Genomic DNA, 23,381 nt, shown 5'->3' with positions numbered 1-23,381 from the left:
CAAACTACTGTGATGTAGGGAGTTGTAAACTGAACAAGGCTTATTTATTTTTTCATCATTCTTCGTGGTTGAAATAAACCAACTGGTAGCTAAGGAAAATGCAACATTTTATGCAGTGCAGTCTATCTCATTCATAGTTCACTGTATTCATGGAGTACAACCCCACTTTTAAAACCAACATTATTTAGCTGGAGCAAGCCTGAAGGCCAATGTGGCAAATAACTCCTGCTACTGGACTTACGAAGTCAAGGCAAAGTCTCTTCAGTCGTAAACGTACTATTTACGCGTAGCTTGTGAATACCAAAACAAGAGTAAGGTGTACGATTACCTTTGTGAATCAGGCCATAAATTTGCATGCCATTTGAAAACGTATTTGTTCTCATTTCTCCATTACCTTTCATGTTATTTTTTAAGAAGGGGCTACTGAAGTGGGTTTGGGGGTTTTCTGTCTCAAGTAAAGGAAGGGGTACAAAGAAAGCAGGTGTTTCTCAAGGCCTAGCTGTTTCTCTGACAAATCCGCTACCTCTTTGTGGAATTAAGATTATTATATCATTGAATTGTTTGATTGATCTAATTAGATTTTACTTGCCGACAGGTGGCATATCTTGGCCACAGACGGTAAAAATGTTAACTAGCTCATCTGCAATAATGAGACATACCCCCCCCATGCACTGAGGTGATTTTTATGGTGTACACCCATTTTCCTTTTTCGAAGTTCACCAACAAAGTTACCCCACAGACGAGTGTTGGGTAAATGTCTTAAGCATGTGTTCTTCTCCAAGGACTGGTGGGTTGTGTAGGTTAGTAGATTACCAACCCGTCTGCGTTAGAGTGCTTGACCACATCTATGTTCCAATTTTTCCTGATAGCACAGACTGCAGCAAGGCACCCATTTTCCCCTTCTGACTGAGTAGCAAACAGAATCCACAACCCCAATTTCCTTCATAGGCGAGGCGGTTCATAGTATAAGTGCGTTCACGCTCCAGTTGATGGTGGTGGTGGGCTGCTGTGCTAAGCGGGCCGCGCTCTTAATTTCTGGTTTCTGTTGGTGGCAGAGGAAGCTCTCAGGGTCACTTTTAGGAAGAGCTGGTGGAGAGGCGACTACCAGGTACTGGTCTGTGTAACCAGAAGAGGGTGAGGGATATAAAAGTAACAAGTGGTATGTAATCTTTCAGGCTAGATAGTAAAAGATTCAAGATGATACCGCTACACTTTTACTACAGTGGAAAAAAGAGGGATGAGTTGGAGGTGGAACCGGGACAGTAGGGAACCCCAATCGCAGGTTCAGAGAGGGAAAGTCTGCTACATTAAAATTGAAGGGGATAGGGGTAGGAGGGAAAAGGATCTCTCCACTGTAGCTATAAAAACACAAATATATAAACCAGAGGAAAATGGCAGCTGGGTAAATCCCTTGTTATTGCTATATGTCCATTTTGTCGAATGCTTAATGAGAGCCTGATGGCATGGGGTGTCAGAAAAGGGCCATCCTACTAATGAACAGTCCACAAAAAAATCTCCAGAGTCCTGGCAAATACATCCTTCAAACAAAAGAGTCTAGTCAAGTCTCCCCGAAGTCCACAGAAAGACCTTCTTGAAGATGAGGGCAACCAACCATTGACACGACTCCTTAAGATGTTTGAGGAGAACCAGACGGCATATGGCCTGAGGATTGTGGTCTTTGTTGCCAGGAAGGAAGATAAAATCATCCTATGGTACTTCATTGCCACCTTATTGTGATACTTAGGGAAGCAGCTGGACCTAAACTATTAAGAGAAGGGAATCCATGAGGCGTTTAAACCTATGTGGCAGAACCTAAACAATTAAGAGGGCATAATCCAGCAGACGTTTGGACCTACAAAGTATTGGGGACACACAATAATTCTGTAACCTCCAAACAAGCAGCTGAATGTCAAAGTAAATCACCTAAGGCCATTTCAAAGCAATGCTAATGTGTGAAAAACTTCACTGCCAATGGACAAATAGCAACTGCAAGTGGGCTATAAAAATAGTCTTGATCATAGAATATTGATCGTCCTTAGCACTAAACAATCAAAATAGACTCATTAAAATTTGGGGCATAACCTATTGGCGCATAGGTTGGTGACGGAGACCTGAGGAAAAATGGAATATGAACATACCTGTTGGTGCATGTTCTAATAATACATTTATAGATATTATTAATTTCGTTTTAATGAGATACACACACATCCCAGTAAGGTCCCTAGATTTAAAGTGTGGTAAACTTCTAAACTTCATGTGAAGGGGATTGAAAATGTCACATTTCTTGTATTAACATATACAAATGAAAATTTGCTACACCGGAGATTCCAACAAACATCCACATACATTCAAAAGGAATGCAGTTGCACTTGTGAAATGTTTAGCATTGTTCACTTAACGAGCACTCTCTTGGAGAAGGATACTTGCAGAATGTCTCTATCATCACCGGCAGATGTAAGCTGAGAAAGTTGTATCGTGGAATAAAACTGCTGAGAACAACTAGAAACGAAATCAAACAATCCATATGTATACAATTAATCATATGCACATTAAAGTAAAAGATTAAAGTATAAGACTACTTTATAAAATATGCAGGGTTTACTTATTATGAAGGGAGTAATGCTCGCCCATAAAAAGAGACAAGCGAACTACCCCATAGTGGAATTCCTAGTAAATGGGATTTCTTTACATAAGTAACTAAGCAATCGTCGTGGTAAAAGGACTGTAGAAGAAGAAGCTTTATTCGGTATGAAAAGAATTCATCCATTACAACAGATAATCACCAAAACATTGTAAAAATACCAATAAAAACCATGTATAATAAAAGCATCCATCGTAAAAAACATGTACATATAAATACATATATATATATAGAAATAAAAAACAGAAGAAAATTAAAACCTCATTCATAAAAGCTGAAAAAGATAAATGAAATCATTCTAAAAATTCTACATTTTTGCGCCAAGTAGTAGCTCCCTTCAGGAATGAGCCCAGGCCCTTCCATACCAGTACATCTGAGGCCATTTGCAGCCACATGAAAGCAGGTCGGTATTGCACAAAACCCTTGGGCCTAAGGAGCGGTAGTAAAAATCGGGTTCTAAATGGAGCATAGAAGACACAGAACAGTGTAAAATGGATCAAAGTCTGATGGGATACCCCATCACAGGGGCAGGGTCTAATACACTTCTCCCCATACTGACCTAGGGGGAAGCACAAATTGCTTCTAATGATCCCCAGGCGAAATCGTGTTATGAGAGACCTTTCCCTCACATCCTTGATTTCTAAAAGATATTGCTCAGGACCCACCCACATCTTTAGCATAGTAAATTCCCTGATCGATTTTTTCCTTAGAGCCTCCCCCTCCCTCTTGTTCTCCTGGATTCTCTGATAGTTATCCTTAACCCATTTTTTATCATAGCTAGTTAGGTCTTCGGGATAATCAAACAATTCAGGCCGCCCCAGGTCATGAGCCGTCTTCCTTATGTGCGACAACCAGGGGATATGTTTTACATGGTCGCAGGCCAAACAATCCCTTAGGATATACCTATTAAGAGAGGCATGTTCGTTACTCCAAACTGAAATCCATAACAAAAGGGGAGCCAGCTGGGTAGTGTCCTGTACATACTCAAGGTCCAGTTCCAGGTGGAGGCAAAATCCAGGAATATTTTGACCAACACCCAGAAGCCTTCTACAGAAACGATTTTCTTCCACCATAAGGGCTCGGGTATCCCTAAACCCCCAAAGTGCTGAACCATACAGAAGGACAGGTAGGCATTTCCGCCTAAAGATTTCAAGCAGGGGTTTGATCGGTTTGCTACCTTCCCTAGCCGCGAAGTCAAAGGTTGCACCAACTGTTGCATGAAAAAGCACAATCCTTCTGGCAATACAGGGTTTCCAAGAACCTTTCTCATCAAAGATGACCCCTAAGTATGGGAACTCGTGGACTCTGCTAATAACTTGATCCTCCACCCTTAGCTCCCCAACCCTGCTCATAGGTTTACCACAAACCATAAAGTGCGACTTCTTAAAATTGACCTCCATTCCCAGTGCTGACATAAAGATGACATAAGCTCTAACTAATTCTCGGAGACCATTCATCGTGTGGGCCATAAGGACCGTGTCATCCGCATACGTCAGCACAGGGATATCAATACCCTTCACCTTCGGGACATCCCTGCAGTATTCCATCAGAAAATCTGTAAGTCCATTAGTATATAGAAGGAACAAGGTAGGGGCCAAGACACACCCCTGGCGCACACCCCTTGAAAGCTTGAATGCCTCCGAAGGTTCCCCGTTTGGGCCCACCCTCACATTTGCCACTGTCCCTGAATGGAGATACCGGAGAAGCTCTACAATAATAGGGTCCAACCCTAACTGAATTAGCCTCTCCCATAATAAAGACCGGTTCACTTTATCAAAAGCACAGCTGAGATCCATAAAAGCAAGATAAAGGGTACCTTTTCTGGCCTGTGTGTATTTGTTGATTATCATCAGTAAATTGAGACACTGTTCTTGCGTACCAAGACCTTCCCTGAAGCCATACTGTTCCCGACTTAAAATATCATTTCCTATCATCCAGGCCTCCAGACGCCCTAGGATGATCCGCCCCAGAATCTTCACAGAGGCATCCAGCAGTGAAATAGGGCGATAGGACTTAGGATCATTACGATCACCCTTTTTAAACACTGGGACTATGCATGCCAATCTCCAAGAGGCAGGGATGCCCACAGTTACGGCTGCATTGAGAACATTTAGGAGAATGGGTGCCCATAACTGAGGGTTAGCTTTATACAAATCCATCGGGATCGAGTCCGGGCCCGGAGCTTTATTATGCGCACAGCTCTGTATCGCATCAATAACCTCCTGTAGTGAGAATCTGATTGCTAGGTTAGGAGCCACATCATACACACTCTCCTGTGTATTACTTAGGGGGGTACCCTCAAATATATTACAGAAATGAGTTACCCAGGCCTTCGGGGCTATATTACATCCAAGGCCCTCGGAGGTTTCTGTTTCAAGGGAACCTCTATTCACCACCTTCCAAAACAGGCCGGGGTCTTTCAAAGCAGTAGCGCGCTCTAACTCTTCCCAAGCTTTATCTTTATATTTTAGCTTGCTATCCCTCAGGGTCCTTTTATACCTTGTTCTCGCTTCTTTTACGAGAACCCAATCTCTAGGGTGGGTCTTGGTAGCCATCTTTAGATTTGCCCTTGCATCATAGCAGGCTTTGTCGTACCAGCCACATTTACGTTTATTAGGGTGGTTGCCTACTACAAAAAGACAGTCTCTGAGTGCTGCATATACTACTGTTATCGCATCTATAACAGTCATGGGATTTGGCACTTCTGTCAGGAGTATTTCCATAAATAGATGTAGGTTGTTCCCCACCACCCTTCCCAGAACTTTTTGGTGGTCTACTTGCTTCCACCCAAGCCGCCTACCCTGGTCCTTTGTCACCACCGTTACAGGCCTGCCTCGTCCCAGTAGGCGACACGCCCCCGGGAGTTTAAAGGACAATATAAGGGGATTATGATCGCTAAAGCATTCGCCTAACACTTTACCTCCCATCACCAAGTCTCTCATAGGAGGGGACACAAAAATATAGTCAATGGTGGATCCAGACCCTCTTCCGACATAGGTTGGAAGTTGGTGAGTGCCTACTGCTTCAATGTCATAGAAATTCAAGAGGCCCATCTCCCTGAGTTCCTTTAATAGATCTCTGCCTCTGGAGTCCTGCGGACCCAGCGCTGAATAGACCTCGCAGTCACGGATGAAGGGATTAAACACAGTATTGGACCGGCCCAACTTGGCATTAAAGTCCCCAGAGATGATGGCACGAAATTCCAATCCCACCTTCTCCATTCTAAATTGCATAATCTTAAGAATGGAGAACAGGGCCCCAATTTGGCACCCCATATCCCACACAGCATTATAAAAGTTGACCAATAGTACATTAAAATGATTGGAAAAGAGTACCCATACCAGCAATATACCTTGATGGTTACAGTTAATTTGGAAAGCACCCACTATCTTAGAGAGGCGGATTAGAGTAACCAGGCCACCTTTCGAGCAACCACCAAGAGACTGTACGGCTGGAATTGCATATCTGTCATACCCATCCCACACAGTCAGTCCAGTCGACCAAGTTTCCTGAAGCATGATAACATCATAGTTAGCCACACACCCAACCCATGCTTGATCAGATAGCTTAGTGTCATAGCCAGGACTGTAATTAGACAGCTTACGTTGTTACTTTAAAAAGCAAAAAACTCACTGATATTTAATAACATGGTACTGGTGTAAAAAGCAAGCAAAAACACAATAACTGTTTTTTCATACTAAATAACATACATACATTATCTTAATATAAAAAATAAGCACCAAGCTAACTATTTTTGCATACTAGAAGCTAACCTGGAGACAATGAAGGAAGAAAGAGAGAGGGGGAAAGCAAGTACAGAAGATAGCAGTCAACTTAACCTGTAAACAGATTTATTCAGCAGCGTAATCAATCCACTACATTTATCTTACTGAGATTGAAAATGTGACCTCCAGGAAGTTAATAAGTACATACCCACCCTCACCTCTCTCTGAGGAGTTACCCATGTGTTATGAGGCACAGAGATCTACAGATCTGCCCTTTATCCCTCAATGGGTGGAACATCAAGATTGTGAGTTCCAGAATATCCTGTATGTCCTAATAAGGGCTCCCATTAGTCCAGCTCTCTGCATTGGCTTAATGTAGCAAGAAGGGTAGCCTTCAAGGCCCTCTGCATTATTCACAGGGCCCTACATGGTACTTGACACACTTTCATCCTTAAATTAGTGACCAATACACCCAACTGCAGTCTCCTATGAAAGATCGATTCTGAACTGAAAGGTGAAAATACAACAGAACACAATCTAGAGGCTTAACATTCTTTGTTCTGAAAGGAAAGCTATGGTACTCCTCCTTATGAAGACTTAGATGTTTACATAAGCCTGAGCTACACCAGTGGCAAGTCATCAGATATCCAAAAAGACCTGCACATCAGCTGTGTTCCTGATCACCAACCACATTGCAGGTGAAACAAGCGCATGTACCAGGGTAGCCTGACCATCCTCCTGGACCAATCAAATCTTCTTGAGTCTACCACAGAGAAAAAAGAATCACCTTCCTGAAGATGTCCGAATCGCACCTAACCTACTGTCATTCTGAAAGCCTCTGAAGACACATCTTTTCAAGGCCTCCTTATACAAGTAACATAGTCCTTCACTATTTTTTAAAATCTCCAGGCTGTGATTTTTTTATTACTCCTATTTTTATGTCTGACTCGCACCTAATCTAATGTAATTCTGAAAGTAATTGAAGACACACCTTTTCAAGACCATCATCAACTAACATCTTCTTCACTATTTTTAAAAATCTCCAGACTGTTTTCTTATTTCCCATATTCATTCTTGAATTATTATTTCTACACTATAAAAGAAAATACAGAGAAATGTGGTTTAGGATTTGCTCTTTTGATCTTTCTTCTATTACATGTGTTTAGAAGCTGTTAAGCACCATGTTACAGAAATGGATCTGAGAATAGAGAGCATCATTAATTGGAATAGTGACTTTGTATATGGGATTTGGTAGCCTCTGAGCATAGTCACATTTTGGTGCTTTGAGAAGAACAGCAAGCCCAGAGGAGCTTTTTTTCGCCTTTCTAATCTCTGATAGGAGAAACATTCTATAAAGTGTCACAATGCTTCATAATATAAATGCATGCAGCATAGAAATTGCATGCTTCACATGAATCCCTGAAACGTACGAACTGAGTGCATCGTTTAATAAAGCACTACGGTGCCACACTAATGACTGAAGGCACTATACAACTGCTCATCACAAAACATACAGAGATGCACTGGGATGGATGTCCAAAGATATATTTAACTCCGCTTCAGCACCAGGAGAAGGCCCAGACTCAGAACACCACATGGCTAGGAATCCAGCCACAGAAGTGGAAGTAAGAAGGATATATGCTATTATGTGCCTACTGTCTGGTGTATGGAAAAGGTGTTAATGTCAAAGGTCACCAATTATACCCAAAAGGCTTTGACATATGGGTCCTCTTTAAGAACAAGGGTAATTTACAGGCTTCACTCTGCATACATTAGCATCTTTGTTAGCTTAAAGAGGAATCCGAGTCTCTGATTTGGAGGCATTGGTTAAGATAAAAGGTCTGGCAAAGGCTTCCAGGCTATTGGCTTTGCCAAAGCTTGCTTTTGATGTGTTTGCAAATCTTTAAACAAATCTTAAAAACTGCCACCTGTGTGCCCACACACAAAGGCTGTAGTTTTTGAGTTGCCCAATACAATTATTTAAAGAAAGTTTACCTCATTTGTGCACGGATGTGCACTCCAGGGCAGCCAACTTTGAATGGATTATAAGCCCATCCAAAAATATGGTGGCCACAAGCAGTGGACATGGTACACTGTAAACGGCAATGGGGGCTCTGCAGCAGGGTTTGAGGAGAACTCATAAAGCTAAACAAGGAAAAAGTTATATATTTTTCAAAACACTCCAGATAATTTTAATAATTACTCCTCCCTACAACACCTGTTGAGCCCACGCAGAAATATTTTTCTGCTGTGTGGTCCAATGATACAGCACATCACGATGCATACATATATATATGGGTGACCCTAGCCCCAACAAGTAGTCCTAGGCAGGTTTCGTATAAGTAGACTTAGACCGTCTAATTCACCTCCTTCTATATTAGGGTAACCTTAACTTTCTCGTTCATTCTATATATTTTTGGTAATATCAAAAGGTCTTGGATAACACTAGACCAAGTAAAATAAATTGGCAAGGGTAGAATCTGCGTTAAATAGTTGGCTCAGTCCTTTAACAACCGTTTACATTCTGCACCCAACGCGCCTCTTAGAAAATACTGAAGCCCGTTTACCTGCATACTGAAGGTGTTCGGGGTATCCTATGAAAAGCATGTCAATTTGTGGTGGGTGCTTCACTCTGATCAGTCGCGTTTGGTTTTCTATGGAAGGTGTGATGCAGAGACTTGGAACAATGTCCTTCTGGCAATCTGCGTTTGTTCGACACACTTGACTGGCATGGATTGCCCTTCGGGCTGGAAGGCATGCATACTGAAAAACAAATTTCATGTTACTTACAAACAGCTATAACAGGGAGATCAAACTCAATTTTTTTTCTAAAACAAAGTGTTCGACACAGCGCATCTGACCCGGGAAAATAGCACACTACTTTTCTGACAAAGTGCTATCTGCAACCTTTATGAGAGTACATGACTGGCAAATATCTACAAAGACCCACAGAATTTATATTTTTTGTCGGGCATTTAATTACTCTACGAGCAACTGTACTGCAGGTGTCGAGAAAATACAGTTCTGAAACATGAAAAGTTGGAAAAACAAATCTGCCCTTTTTCGAGATATATGTTAGGTTAAAGTAAATATTTCCTTATAGCGCCCATAATCAGTAATGATCTCTGGGAGCAAAACTGAATAGCAAGTCTTACTGATAGCACTAAATATCGGTTAAAGAACAAAAGCTTGACTGAATAGACAGGCTTTAAATTGAGAACATAATGTCTGAGTAGAGTTCTCAGATGGCAAGCAAGCAGGAAGTGAGTTCTAGATTCTCGCTCCTGAAAGGGTGAAACTTCTTCCTGCTGCTCTTTGTTTCTTTAATCTCCAAACAGCTAGATAGTTAAAGGAAGAAGATCTCAAGGTTCTTAGAGATGCTTATTTGAAGACAGTTGTAACTAAAGCTAGGGCAATGATTATGAAAGGCCTTATAAATGCCAAAACAAGTCTTAAACTGAACACCTTGTAAAAGTGGAAGGCAATTACGTTTATGTAGCAAATGCCTGGCTTTATTGCCACGTGGGACTTCAAGGATTAGTCTCCTCTCTCCTTTATTTTAGATGAACGGGTGTTTTTTCAGGAGAAGGTTTGCATGATCCAAATACAGAAGGTTTGCCTACTCCAGGTGTGATCAGATCAAAACTCTGTCATATACTTGCACATTATAGATAACAAGGATAGAATCTTTTGCTAAATGTTCAAACGTTAAGTACAAAATAATACAACTGAAGTTATCTGGGCAGTTACGGACAACTGCAAATTACAACTGACACCTAAACTGTTGATGGACTTGGAAGGAGTATTTCTTATGTCCATCTTAGAAATTCAACAGGCAACCAGCAAGAGGTCATTATGGTCATTCAAAAATACTTTGGTTTTATCAGCATCCAACAACAGGTCATTATTGTCCATGGTTTTGTCAGCATTCCCTTTAAGTTTATTCCTTTTCATACCATTCCAGATGGGTACCAGGAACAGTAGTCTAAGATATGGTCCCTTCAGGTGACTATTATTGGCAGATGTAAGAAATTGGGTTACTACTTGAGGGGGGTTGGAACCCTTCTCAAGCAGCAGCCGCATTCTCTGTCAGAGTGAAAAACATTTAAACCCCAAATTAGCCTGTGCAAACCTCTGGTAGCTTGGCACAGAGTGAAGCACTCCAAACAGTAATAAAGTAAAAAATAACACAAGAAAAATGTAGAAAACTGGCTAAAGTTTAATAAGTAAATCAAGACAAAATTGATAAAAATCATATCACAAGAACTGGATACATGCATTTTTAAAGAATTATGTGAAAATAGTGCAGAAAATCCCAAAGTACCACTTGTGACTATCATGTTGTGCGAGACCGGGAGAATGTCAAGTTCAGACCAACTGTCATGGAGTGTGGGTCGTACAGAGATCAGGTTAGTTCCAGTGAAAAGTTACCTTCTTAGCCCAGCACAAAAACTCCAGTTCACCGTGGAGAGCTCCGCGATGAGCAGGGAAGCATCGCAGATGATCATCGATGTAGCGCAAACAGCAGGCCTAGCGTCACAGATGGGTTTCACTGTAGCACAAAGATTCTTTTCTTAGTGCCAACGTGCAGGCTAGTCCTTCGTGATGGTGCTCCCGGTGAGCCACTGATGCTGGAGAGTGAAAGGTTTGTTTGACAGAACTTTGAGTTAGCCCACAGTGTGAGTGACAAGCTTTTGGGGCCAATGGGTCTGTTTGTGGTCACAAAGAGCCCAAAAAATTCAATTCAGCTCCACGGAACCCACAACAAGGATCCATGACCTAAAGGGCACCACTTGGGAGCAGGGGTTTGCTCCAGCTGGGTCTGGATGCTGGTTCTGGTGGTAGTGAGGTATGATATTAAGTCCCTGTGGCTCTGAACAGGATACCAGCAGACTAGTCCTCTGAGTCACTCTGGGAGTCTTGTGTTCAGGTGCACGTAAAATCCCTCTGACTTAGGCAGAAGGGCGACAATACAGCGAGGCAGCAATCCAGCAAGGTAGGGGTCTAGCAGGGTACCAGACCAGCCGAGTGGCAGTCTTTTCAGCAGCATGGCAGTCTTTTTCTTCCTGGCAGAGACTCCACAGGTACACAAGTGTACTGAAGAGTTGGTGACTGAGGTCCAATATTTATACCAGGTGTCTCCTTTAAATTGGGTGAGGCTTCTAGAGGTTTCTTCTTGAAGTGCACAGGTTTCCTCCTCCCATGCCCTGGCTCCAGACTAACTACATGGGGGTATGCAGTCCTTTGGGTGGAGGCAGGACACAGCCTATTCATGTGTGAGTAGGGCTGTGCCTAGCTCTGCCGTCCCATCCTGCCAGTGATGTCCCATCCAGGCACATTAAAGCTCTCTATTGTGTGTGCCTGTCTAGAAGGGATACACAAAGCCCAACTGTCAGCTACAACCAGTCAAGTGATCCAGAGACAGGCTGCAGGCACTAGTTGGCTAAGGCAGGCAAATGGCAACTTTCTAAAAGTAAAAACACTAAGGTGATGGTTGGAATGCTTAAATTCATTTGAGCCACTTGCAGTCTCCCCTGGATTCAAGCTAGCCTGACTCATGAGGAGTGATACCCTTTAACTGGTACCAGGATGCTTGTTTCCTGTTCAGGGAGGAGCTGGCCTGGCAGCTCAGGCTGGACTGTTCCCATGGGGACCAGGGTCAAGACGGATTTGAATGTGGCTGGGTCTAAACTGAAGTGGGTTGTGTGGGCAAAAATACAATTAAATGGTATGCCGCCCGAGCGACTGCCAGTGGCTGAGATTTAATAAAGCATTCCATCAATCACCTTGTTGTTTCAACTTTCTAAAACTGGCATTTTCAAAACTGTAATTTAAAATCCAACTTCACCGTAAGAGTGGATTTTTCATTTCAATTCCAAAGACACCAAACAAAAACTGGGTACCTCTTCCCATTTGGAAGTTAAAGCTTATTAAATGTAAAAAAAGGAAAATGTCACTTACCCAGTGTACATCTGTTTGTGGCATGTTCCGCTGCAGAGTCACATGCTATGCACAGGTCCTGCTATCTAGTGTTGGGCTCGGAGTGTTACAAGTTGTTTTTCTTCGAAGAAGTCTTTTCGAGTCAAGGGACCGAGTGACTCCTCCTTTTCGGCTCCATTGCGCATGGGCATTGACTCCATCTTAGATTGTTTTCCCGCAGAGGGTAAGGTAGGAGTGATAGAGTGTAAAGAAAGAGATGCCCATGCAATGGAATAGAGATGTATATACATAGATTAAATAAAGAGGTGTCCACGCAATGGAATTAAGATGTATATACATATGTACAAATTTTAAATGTAACTTTAACGGCTACAGGCTCCTGGGGAGGAGGGAGGGCGCATGTGAATCTGCAGTGGAACATGCCATGAACAGATGTACACTGGGTAAGTGACATTTTCAGTTCATAGGCATGTGTAGCTGCAGATACACATGCTATGCATAGACTACAAAGCAGTAATCCTCCCCTAAGCGGTGGTCAGCCTGTAGGAGTTGAAGTTGTCTGAAATAATGTTCTTAGTACAGCCTGTCCTACTGTGGCTTGTTGTGTTGCTAACACATCTACACAGTAATGCTTGGTAAATGTATGAGGTGTCGACCAAGTTGCTGATTTACACATTTCTGTCATTGGTATGTTTCCTAGAACCATTGTTGCTCCTTGTTTCCTAGTGGAGTGCGCCTTTTGCGTAATTAGCAGTTGTCTTTTAGCCTTTCGGTAACAAGTAGGTATACATTTCACTATCCACCTGGCTATGCCTTGTTTTGATATAGGATTACCAGTATGGGGTTTTTGGAATGCGACGAACAATTGTTTAGTTTTACGAAAAGATTTTGTTCTGTTGATGTAATACATCAGAGCTCTTTTAATATCTAATGTATGTAGTGCTCTTTCTTCCACTGAGTCTGGCTGTGGGAAGAAGACTGGAAGTTCCACTGTTTGGTTTAAATGAAACGGTGAGAAAACTTTAGGTAGAAACTTAGGGTTTGTGCGGAGTGCAACCTTATGTTTGTGTACTTGTATAAAGGGTTCTTCAATAGTGAATGCTTGTATTTCACTAACTATTCGTAATGAAGTGATTGCCACTAGACATGCTACTTTCCAAGTTAGGAATTGAATCCGACAAGAGTGCATGGGTTCAAATGGTGGACCCATGAGTCGTGTAAGTACAATGTTAAGGTTCCATGAGGGTACTGGTGGCGTTCTTGGAGGTATGATTTGTTTTAGACCCTCCATGAAAAGCTTTAATGACTGGTACCCTAAATAGAGATTTGGTTTGTTTATTCTGCAAATAAGCAGAAATTGCTGTGAGATGTATTTTGATGGATGAAAAAGCTAAATTTGCTTTTTGTAGGTGGAGTAAATAACTCACGATGTCCTGTATGGACGCATCTAACAGTGTTATGTGTTTTGCTTGACAGTAGAAAACAAATCCTTTCCATTTGTTTGCATAACACTGCCTGGTAGTAGGTTTTCTTGCCTGTTTAATGACTTCTATACACTCTGGTGGAAGATTACCAGTTGATCCATAGAGCATTGCCCTTGGACTGAGGGTGTGGATACCTGGACGCAAAGTTTTGGCATTTTGCATTTTGGTTGGTGGCAAACAGATCTATGTTTGGTGTCCCCCACTGCCAAAAGTATTTGTGAAGTACCTGGGGGTGAATTTCCCACTCGTGAGTTTGTTGGTGATCTCGACTGAGCTCATCTGCTAACTGATTGTGAATCCCTGGAATGTATTGAGCTACCAGGTGAATGTTGTTGTGAATTGCCCAATGCCAAATTTTTTGTGCTAGAAGGCAAAGTTGTGATGAGTGAGTTCCTCCTTGTTTGTTTAAGTAGTACATTGTTGTCATATTGTCTGTTCTGACAAGAATGTGTTTGTGAGTAAGAAGAGGTTGAAAGGCTTGATTTATGTGAAGCTGCTTCTGTTTGTTGTCCCATTGTCCCTGAATATTGTGATTGTTGAGGTGTGCTCCCCATCCAATCATTGATGCATCTGTTGTGAGAATGGCGTGAGGCACAGGGTCTTGAAATGGCCGCCCTTTGTTTAAATTTGTGGGATTCCACCACTGAAGCGAAATGTGTGTTTGGCGGTCTATCATCACTAGATCTTGGAGATGACCCTGTGCCTGCGACCATTGTTTTGCGAGGCACTGTTGTAAGGGTCTCGTGTGTAATCTTGCATTTGGGACAATGGCGATGCACGATGCCATCATACCTAGCAGTTTCATGAAAAAACGGACAGTGTAGTGCTGATTTGGATGAATTTTTGGCAATATGGTGTGGAACGATTGCACTTTTTGTGGGCTTGGACTTGCAAGCGCTTTTTGAGTGTTCAGTGTAGCTCCTAGGTATTGCTGAATTTGTGATGGTTGCAGGTGTGATTTTTGGTAATTTATTGAGAACCCTAGTATGTGTAGGGTATCTATTACATAACATGGGTGATGTTGACACTGTTTTTGAGTGTTGGCTTTTGTTAGCCAATCGTCGAGATATGGGAATACATGCATATGTTGTCTCCTTATGTATGCCACTACTACGGCAAGGCATTTTGTAAAGACTCTGGGGGCTTTTGTTATCCCGAAAGGTAATACCTTGAATTGGTAATGTTTCCCTTGTATAACAAACCTGAGGTATTTTCTGTGAGCTGGATGGATGGGTATGTGAAAATACGCATCTTTTAGATCCAGTGTTGACATAAATTCTCCCTGTTGTAGCAATGGGACTACATCATGTAGTGTCACCATGTGAAAGTGTTCTGATCAGATATAGAGGTTGAGAGTCCTGACATCTAATATTGGCCTTAATGTTTTGTCTTTCTTGGGAATAAGGAAGTACAGGGAGTAAACCCCGGTTCCTTTTTTATGATGTGGCACTAGTTCTATGGCTTGTTTGAGTAATAGTGCCTGCACTTCTGTTTGTAACATTGCAAGATGTTGCGATAAAAGTTTGTGCGCTTTTGGGGGAATGTCCAGAGGAAATTGTGTGAACTCTATGCAGTAACCATGTTGGATAATGGATAGTACCCATGTGTCTGTTGTGATGTCTAACCATTGGTCGTGGAACATTTTCAGTCTTCCTCCCACAGGGGAAGTGTGTTGAGGGAAGGTGATGACAAAGTCACTGTTTGTTGTTAGTGGCTTGTTTTGAGGATTGGAATTTTCCCCTAGACTTGGGAAATTGTCCTCTGTAGGATCCCCGAAATCCCCCTCTTTGGTATTGTGTCTGGTATGAGGGCTTGGATTGTGAGGTGGATGGCTCGAAGGGCTGTGGCCTGAAGCCTCCCCTATATTGAGGCTTCCGAAATGTGCCCCTGTATTGGGATGAGTTAACCGCTCCCATCGCTTTAGCAGTGTCGGCATCTTTTTTCATTTTATCTATGGCTGTGTCCACCTGTGGGCCAAATAATTGCTGTTGATTAAAAGGCATGTTGAGGACTGCCTGTTGGATTTTAGGTTTAAAACCTGATGACCTGAGCAATGCATGCCGCCTAATGGTGACAGCCGTATTTATTGTCCTTGCGGCTGTATCAGCTGAGTCTAGCGCCGATCTTATTTGTTTGTTTGTAATCGCCTGTCTCTCCTCTACTACCTGCTGAGCTCTCTTTTGGTGTTCCTTGGGGAGATGCTGAATAATGTCCTTCATCTCATCCCAATGAGCCCTATCGTATCTAGCGAGGAGGGCCTGTGAATTAGCTATGCGCCACTGATTGGCTGCTTGTGACGCCACTGTATTCCCTACAGCATCAAATTTTTTTGCTTTCCTTAACTGGAGGGGGTGCATCTCCACAGGACTCTGAGTTAGCTCTTTTCCTTGCTGCGCTGACCACTACTGAATCCGGGGCAGCTGTTGTGTGATATACACCGGGTCTGAGGGTGGTTGTTTGTATTTTTTTTCTACCCTTGGGGTTATAGCCCTTCCTTTAACGGGCTCCTGGAATATCTGCTGGGCATGTTTGAGCATACTGGGTAGCATGGGTAGGCTTTGGTATGTGGTGTGGGTTGAGGACAATGTATTAAATAAAAAGTCGTCCTCTAGAGGGTCTGTGTGCATGCTTACGTTGTGGAAAGCTGCTGCCCGAGCTAAAAGCTGTGTATACGAGGTGCTATCCTCAGGGGGAGAGGGCTTAGATGGGTAGCACTCTGGGCTGTTGTCTGATACCGGGTCATTGTATAGATCCCATGGATCTGTGTCCTGATGTGACTGTATAGTGTGTGTTGGAGACTGTGCAGTGGGTGTAGCAGGTGGGGAGACAGTCCGTTGAGGAGAGTGAGGAGGAGACTGCTGAGGAGAAAATTGGCGAGGCGGATATTTCTCTCTTGGCACTTTAGCCTTTGGCTGATCAGTGCCCAAACGTCCATGGATGGCCAGTTTTCTTTTTATTTTGAGAGGAGGTGCTGTGAGGATCTTGCCAGTGTCCTTGTGGATCTGTATCCTGGCTTGTTTGTCATCGAAGTCCTCCATTTGTTGTAGCTCTTCCTCAAATCTATGGCTTTCTTTTAACTGTTTCGAAAGTCCATGCTCCTCTGTGTAGGAATGCTTTTTCGGCTCCGAAGCCGTATTTTTTGGCACAGAAGGGCCTGGAGTAGTGGTTGGCCTCGGTTCCAAAAGGGACTTTCGGGGTCTTGACTCGATGGGTCGGCGCCGTGTGCTTTTGGAGCCTGTGTCTCGGCTCGAGTCCGAAGACTTCGTAACGGGCGTGGCTTTTTTCAGTGCCAAAGGTGTTACTTGGTCACCGGTCAATTTTTTACAGGTGGAGCCATGGCCTTCCGGCAGTGGCATCCCTGAGGCCTTATGTTTGGTCTTGGTCTGGGTCGAGGCGAGCGTACTCACATGCTGGCCCGCTGTCAGTGGTCGGTCGGCGACGGACTCTTCGGAATCGGAGCCCTGAACAGAGATGGCGGTGTGAATCATCTCCTCCTCTTCCACGTCAGGGCGTTCGGTGCTTCTGGACGCCATCTGCAATCTTCTTGCTCTTCGGTCTCGTAAGGTCTTTTTGGAATGTAAGGATCTACATGCTTCACAAGGATCCTCTCGATGATCTGGAGACAAACACAGATTACAAACCAGATATTGATTTGTGTAGGGATACTTGGCGTGGCACCGAGGGCAGAATCTGAACGGGGTCCGGTCCATGAGGCTTTGACGATACTTGCGGTCGGCCAGACCAGGCCCAAGTTGGGCGTGGGTGCCCCGAAGGGCAACCGAAGAAGTGTGTCCGCCGGTACCGAGGTGTCGATGCTAGATTAGGCGCGATCGAGAACAATACCGATGATTTTAGATGGATTATAGGTTTTTTCCAACTCGAACAACCAGAGTGAAGAGGAACACGTCCGAACCCGATGGCGGAAAGAAAACAATCTAAGATGGAGTCGATGCCTATGACAATGGAGCCAAAAAGGAGGAGTCACTCAGTCCTGTGACTCGAAAAGACTTCTTAGAAGAAAAACAACTTGTAACACTCCGAGCCCAAAAACTAGATGGCAGGACCTGTGAGTAGCATGTGTATCTGCAGCGACACATGCCATCGAACAGGTAACTCCAACATTATCCTATGGGAGAGGCAGGCCCTGTAAGTAGTGAAAAAATAATTTATAAGAGTTTTTCTTTACCAGGACACACAAAACTTAAAAGTACATGATCAACATTTTAAATACACTGGGATGTCCAGGGCCGGCCATACGGGTGACATATGTATTGAACAGGCAGGTTTGAGCTTGGAAAAAAGTGTATTTTGCTAAGTCAAAACAGCACAGGCTGCAATGGCAAGCTTGAGACATGTTTAATGGGCTACCTAAGTGGGTGGGACAATCAGTGCTGCAGGCCCACTAGTAGCAGTTAATTTACAGGCCCTGGGTACACGTATTACCTTTTTACTAAGGACTTATGAGAAAATTAAATATTTGTTTAGAAAAGAAAGCACAATCACTTTAGCACTGGTGAAGTGTGCAGAGTCCTAAGGCCAACTTAAAACAAAGTCAGCAAAACAGGAGGGCTGAAGGCAAAAAGTTGGGGGGAAATCACACCAAGTATTCAAACTCTAATAGCAGAGAATAAAGTTTGCAGGCAATAGACAAACTGTCCCTATTTAAATATAACAGTTTAAAAGCACTATAAGAAGAAACTTTCCCCAAAATTAAATGTCATGTGCAACCAGCAACAGGAATAAAAACCTTTCAGGGCTGTCCAACATGCTTGCACTTAATCAGTGGGATCTAATAGGTTGGTTCATGATATAAGGAATCTAAGTAGATCACAGTCCAACCTACCTAATTAATATATATTAATAATTATATTTGGCAAAAATTGTGGGGCACTCAGATTGACCAAAATCACTGAGATGGTGGCCTGCATCCCTGTGGTTACCTTTCATGAAATATTTTTTAAGCAGCCAGATCTCCTTATAGAAAAACAAAGATTTATTTTTGTAAATGTTTCTGTGAAAGTTGGCAGTAGTCCTCGTCCTGAATGTAGTACCCCAATTTGCAAACAGGCCCAAAGGGTAAATCATTCTCCTTTGGAAATTAAGCTACCACCCCAACTAGGCAATCTGTAACTTTTCAATGGTTTGTGACTGGAATCCGGGTTGAAAATAACTGATACATCTGGTATTGATTTGGTATTCGAAATGGACCACAAACAGTGTACCCCTTCCAAATACTGACTCAATATCCAGTTGCAGATCTATTTTAGGAGTCTGTGAAACTTTACCAACTACTAAAATGGGCAAAAACATTTTTGCCCATGCAAACTCGAAATCAGAGTGTTTGCAACAGCAAAAAGGTTTTGTACATCTAGCGCCCATAAGCCTTTTATTGGTACCTACTAGGGCTTTATTCATATGCATGTCTTGAACTAGAACATTGTTATTAACATAACTTTAAGGGTCTATACTACTTTTGTGTATTCACTTCTATGAGAGGTATGTCTATTATGAAAGTTGATTTGATTAGAGAAACAATGACTGGTTCATTAACTACAGGGGTTAAGGCTGCAGGTCAGAAACTCAAAGACTAATCTATAAGGACTACGGTAGGTGGCTGATCAGCTGGACTTGGCAGATGCTGACAAATCCTACTAATTCTTTATCATTCAGTGTCACTTTGAATCACAAAACTGTATTTTGATATGCAAGTCCTAATTACCTGACTAGCTGCCTCCTCCCTCTCAATTATTTCCTGCATCGAACTTCCACTTCATCCACTGGTGAAAATGAGAAAGAGTCTAGAACATTTCAGCCCTTGTCAGACTTGCATTTTGGAAGTGGGCACATGAGGAACCAGACTACAAATCTCCGCGCAACTTACTCAAGAGTTGCTGGAGCAGATGCAGACTTGGTCCCCGAAAACGCATCTAGGTATTTATTACTGTAAACAATCATGGCCTAGAAGAAGATAAAGACAGGGTGGGCACACTTATATGATTAGATCAGTCAACTGCTTATGATATTGTAAACCACAGGCTTCTGCTGACTAGGATTTATTAGGTAGGTCAGGGATGGATGGATGGTTGCAGTTGGGAGAGTCCAGTTGATTTTCCTCCTTTTAAGCCAAATACATTGAGAAGGCTGCTGTGGGCTCCTTCATTTAAAAAAAAAACTCTTTCATCCTACTGGGTTGCGCCGGATTGCTACCCTGTCACTGTACTATTCAATGTGTACGTTGTGTCAATTTCTGCTCTGAACAGCTTTCATGATTTCCAGTTCAACACGTGTTGACAACTCAGAGATGATTTTGGTTTTGGTGATAACAGATTTATATGACTCGAAGGTCCACCACTGCATATTGTGAGTTAGGGAGTGGACAGAAAAGCACTGGTTGAAGCTGAGTGCAAGGAAAATGGAGGTGCTGGTAGCTCAGACCGTCCTCAGTCACGGTGGGAGTTTCTCCCCTTTGGCACCCCTCTAAAGCCCCCAGGAATGGCAGAAGAAGCACATCCGCTGCCACTCCCTCCACCTCTCTCCAGTGATCTGATGACATTAGCGCTTTCAGCACGTCGGAGGACAAGGTAGGTTTCTTCTCCTGGGGTCTGACGAGGACAAAGAGGCAAGGGAAAAAAAAGTTTTTCTTCTTCCCCCGATGTCTCTTTACAGTGCATTCCTGCTGTGTGATCAAAAGTGGGGCCGCGATCGCCCAGCAGGAATGTACCCATTAGACCACCAGGGATTTATTCTAGAATAGTTTTCGTTTGGGGAGCGGCCCCTTGGGCAAGGGTGGCTCACCTTTATGGGGCCTACATTTTGTTCGGTTCTGCCACCCTGGGGCCAGATCGGCCATATTTTTAGGGCGATCTTCCCCCAAGGGAGGGCACAAAGCACTAAACATCAGGGATGTCACTCATCTGTATGCCGGGGAGCAGCCCCTTGGACAAGGGTCGCACCCATTTATGGGGGCATGTATTTTGGCTGTTTCTGCCCCTCCTCCCCTTTGCTGCAGATCGGTCATATTTTTAGGCCCATCTGCCCCCCAAGAGTCACAGAAAGAAAATAGACACCAGGGATTTCATATACTTATATGTCAGGGAGTAGCCCCTTAGGCAAGGCATGTATTTTGGTTGTTTCTGCCCCCCTTGGGGCAGACCAAACTAATTTTCAAAGGCCCATTTGCCACTAAGGATGGGGGATGGGGAACACTGGTTACCAAGTAAAGTTTCTGTGTGTGTGTGTGTGTGTGTGTGTCTGAGAACTGGAGTTCGGTGGACGGTCTGCATGTACTGACGTTTGGCTGGATGTGTGTGAACTACCATTTGGTTGGCGGTGTGTGTGTACTAGCACTTGGCTGTCGGCGTGTGTAGACTGGCTCTTGGCAGGCGGTGTGTGTGGACTTGCAATTTGCTGACAGCGTGCTTGAACAGGGGATTTTGCTGGCAGTGTGTGTTAACTGGGAATGGATGCTGATGGACATTCTTCACAGTGTTTTATAATGTTAACTGTTTTACTTTTTGACATAATTTACATTTGTGGTCGTAATGTTTTATTTCTCCTTTTTAGTCTAGTGCAAAGCTTCTGATTTCCTTTGCTGCAACTGCTGCTTGCAGTTTCGGCACTGGGAGATCTGTAGTTTGTGTAGTTGCATGTGTTTGGTAAGAAAAACGTTTTTGTCCAGTTTACTCCAAATGAGTATCTTTGCCTGCATGAATGCTTTCTCTGTAAATAGTGAAACAATAACTGCATATTTAGCTCTTGTTTTATTGTGTATAAAATTATCCTTGGATTTGTGCACAATGTGTTGTCTTGTGAGTAATTTTCTTTTGATTTTCCTTTCTAGTGGGATATCTTTGGTGCTTGCTGTGTCGGTGCATAGTAGGTGCAGGTAATCCTGAATTTAGCTGTCTCTGGCAAGTGAGTGGTATCAGTTTGAGTATACATGCCTTTGTGTGCTTTGTATTGTCTGCCTTATCCTTCCAGGTTACTCTATGCCAGTAGTTTTACTTTATGTTTGATAAAGCCACACTTTGTTTATGATGTATTTTACATTGTTGGTTATTGTTGACTCTTTTGTTGTGTTACTTTTAGTAGTAAGGATTATGGCTAGTCACAAGATTACCGCTAAGCAGGTTGTTTGTTTTTTTCAATCTTCTTTTAACCATGGCTCTGAGACTGACTGCATCTGATGAAGTCCAAGTTAAGGACAGTGAATTTTCGGTGAAGCAGAATCATCTGATGATGAACCCACTCTCAGTGCGGAGGATATGCCCCTTTCAGAGGAGGACACTGGAATGCCGAAAGTGCAGTAAGAGGCATCTGGATTGCAGTCTAGGGCTTTAAGGCTTCCCATTGGAAGTGCTGAACTCTGGGTTGCCCCAACCATGGTGCAGCCTGTGTTGCCTGCCTTTTCTGCTGTCACAGGGTGTAGACTGAATACTGAAATGTTTTGCTTATACATTTCTTTCAGTTGTTTATAGATAATGTATTTTTGAATGAGACTGTTAAACAGGCTCATTTGTATTCCAAACAGTATCTGAGGGACAACAGAGCAAGACTTTAGCCCCACTCTACAGCAACCCGGTGTACTCCCTCAAATCTGGATGAGTTGAAGTTCTTGGTTTTAACTTTTTTGCTGGGTTGATAAGGAAGCCGTTACTCTCTTCATATTGGTCTACTAGTCCCTTGATGGCAATATTTCCTGCAACCATGAGTCGTGATCGGTATTTGCTTCTGCTTTGGATGCTGCACTTTGTTGATAATGCTTTAGCATTGCTACAAGATCACCCTGACTGTGACCATCTCTTCAGGTTTCAGCCCTGTCCTTGATCATTTTGTAGATCACTTTTCCAATATCTATGTTCCAGGACAATAAAAAACTGTGGATAAGTATTTGGTCCTGAGCAAGGGCCGTTTGGTTTTTAAGCAGTGCATTCATAGCATGAGGGTACATTATGGAATTAAGTTATATATGCTGTCTGAGAGTAGTACTGGGTATGCCTTGTCTACAATTTCGGGATGCACACTGGTAGGGATTCCACTATTGACCCCCTTCGTTGTCCGTCGACTTTTGGAGTCAGTGAGAAAATTGTGTGGGAACTTGGAAGAGGACTTTTTTTTTTTTAACATAGGTCACCATTTATACTTTGATAACTTTTACACTGGTGTGCAAATAATCAAGGAGTTGTTAAAAATGGACATTGTGGCTGGTGGCATAATGCACCCTAGCAGTAAATTTACCCCAAGGAGCTTGTATGTAAAAAGCTTCAGAGGGACAGTGCAGTGCCTTGCGTAGTAATGAACTTTTAGCTGTGAAATTTTCAAATAGGAGAGATGTCCACATACTGACAAGCATGCATAATGAAGGCACTTCACCTGTGACTGTTTGGGGTTAAGTTGCTTAAGTGTGCAAACCAGTGTGCATATTAGGCTAAAATAAAGACATGGGTGCTGTAGATAGAGTAGACCAGAGTTTGGAGTTTACTTCTGTTGGTAAGGCTTGCATTTGGTATAAGAAGTGGGCTATCCGTTTGTTTCATTTAGTAACCTTCAATGCTTTTGTTGTTTCCAAGGATTGATGTCCAGATTCAAAGA

General features: G+C 42.9%; 1 protein-coding gene across 1 annotated transcript in view; it reads right to left on the bottom strand.

Annotated features, from left to right (window-relative positions):
• The window catches only part of MBTPS2 (membrane bound transcription factor peptidase, site 2), a 417,557-nt gene that overhangs the window by 54,232 nt on the left and 339,944 nt on the right, over window positions 1-23,381 (bottom strand). Inside the window, exons 9-10 of the mRNA XM_069204735.1 lie at window positions 8,934-9,129; window positions 2,424-2,499 (exon numbers count right to left, since the gene is read on the bottom strand). Coding sequence (XP_069060836.1) covers window positions 2,424-2,499; window positions 8,934-9,129 — 272 coding nt within the window. The remainder of the gene's footprint in view (window positions 1-2,423; window positions 2,500-8,933; window positions 9,130-23,381) is intronic.

This window comes from Pleurodeles waltl, chromosome 8 (assembly GCF_031143425.1).
Source record: "Pleurodeles waltl isolate 20211129_DDA chromosome 8, aPleWal1.hap1.20221129, whole genome shotgun sequence".
Lineage (NCBI taxonomy): Eukaryota > Metazoa > Chordata > Amphibia > Caudata > Salamandridae > Pleurodeles > Pleurodeles waltl.
The sequence above is the reverse complement of the archived record's forward strand: the minus strand, read 5'-3'. Positions and strand labels throughout refer to the sequence as shown.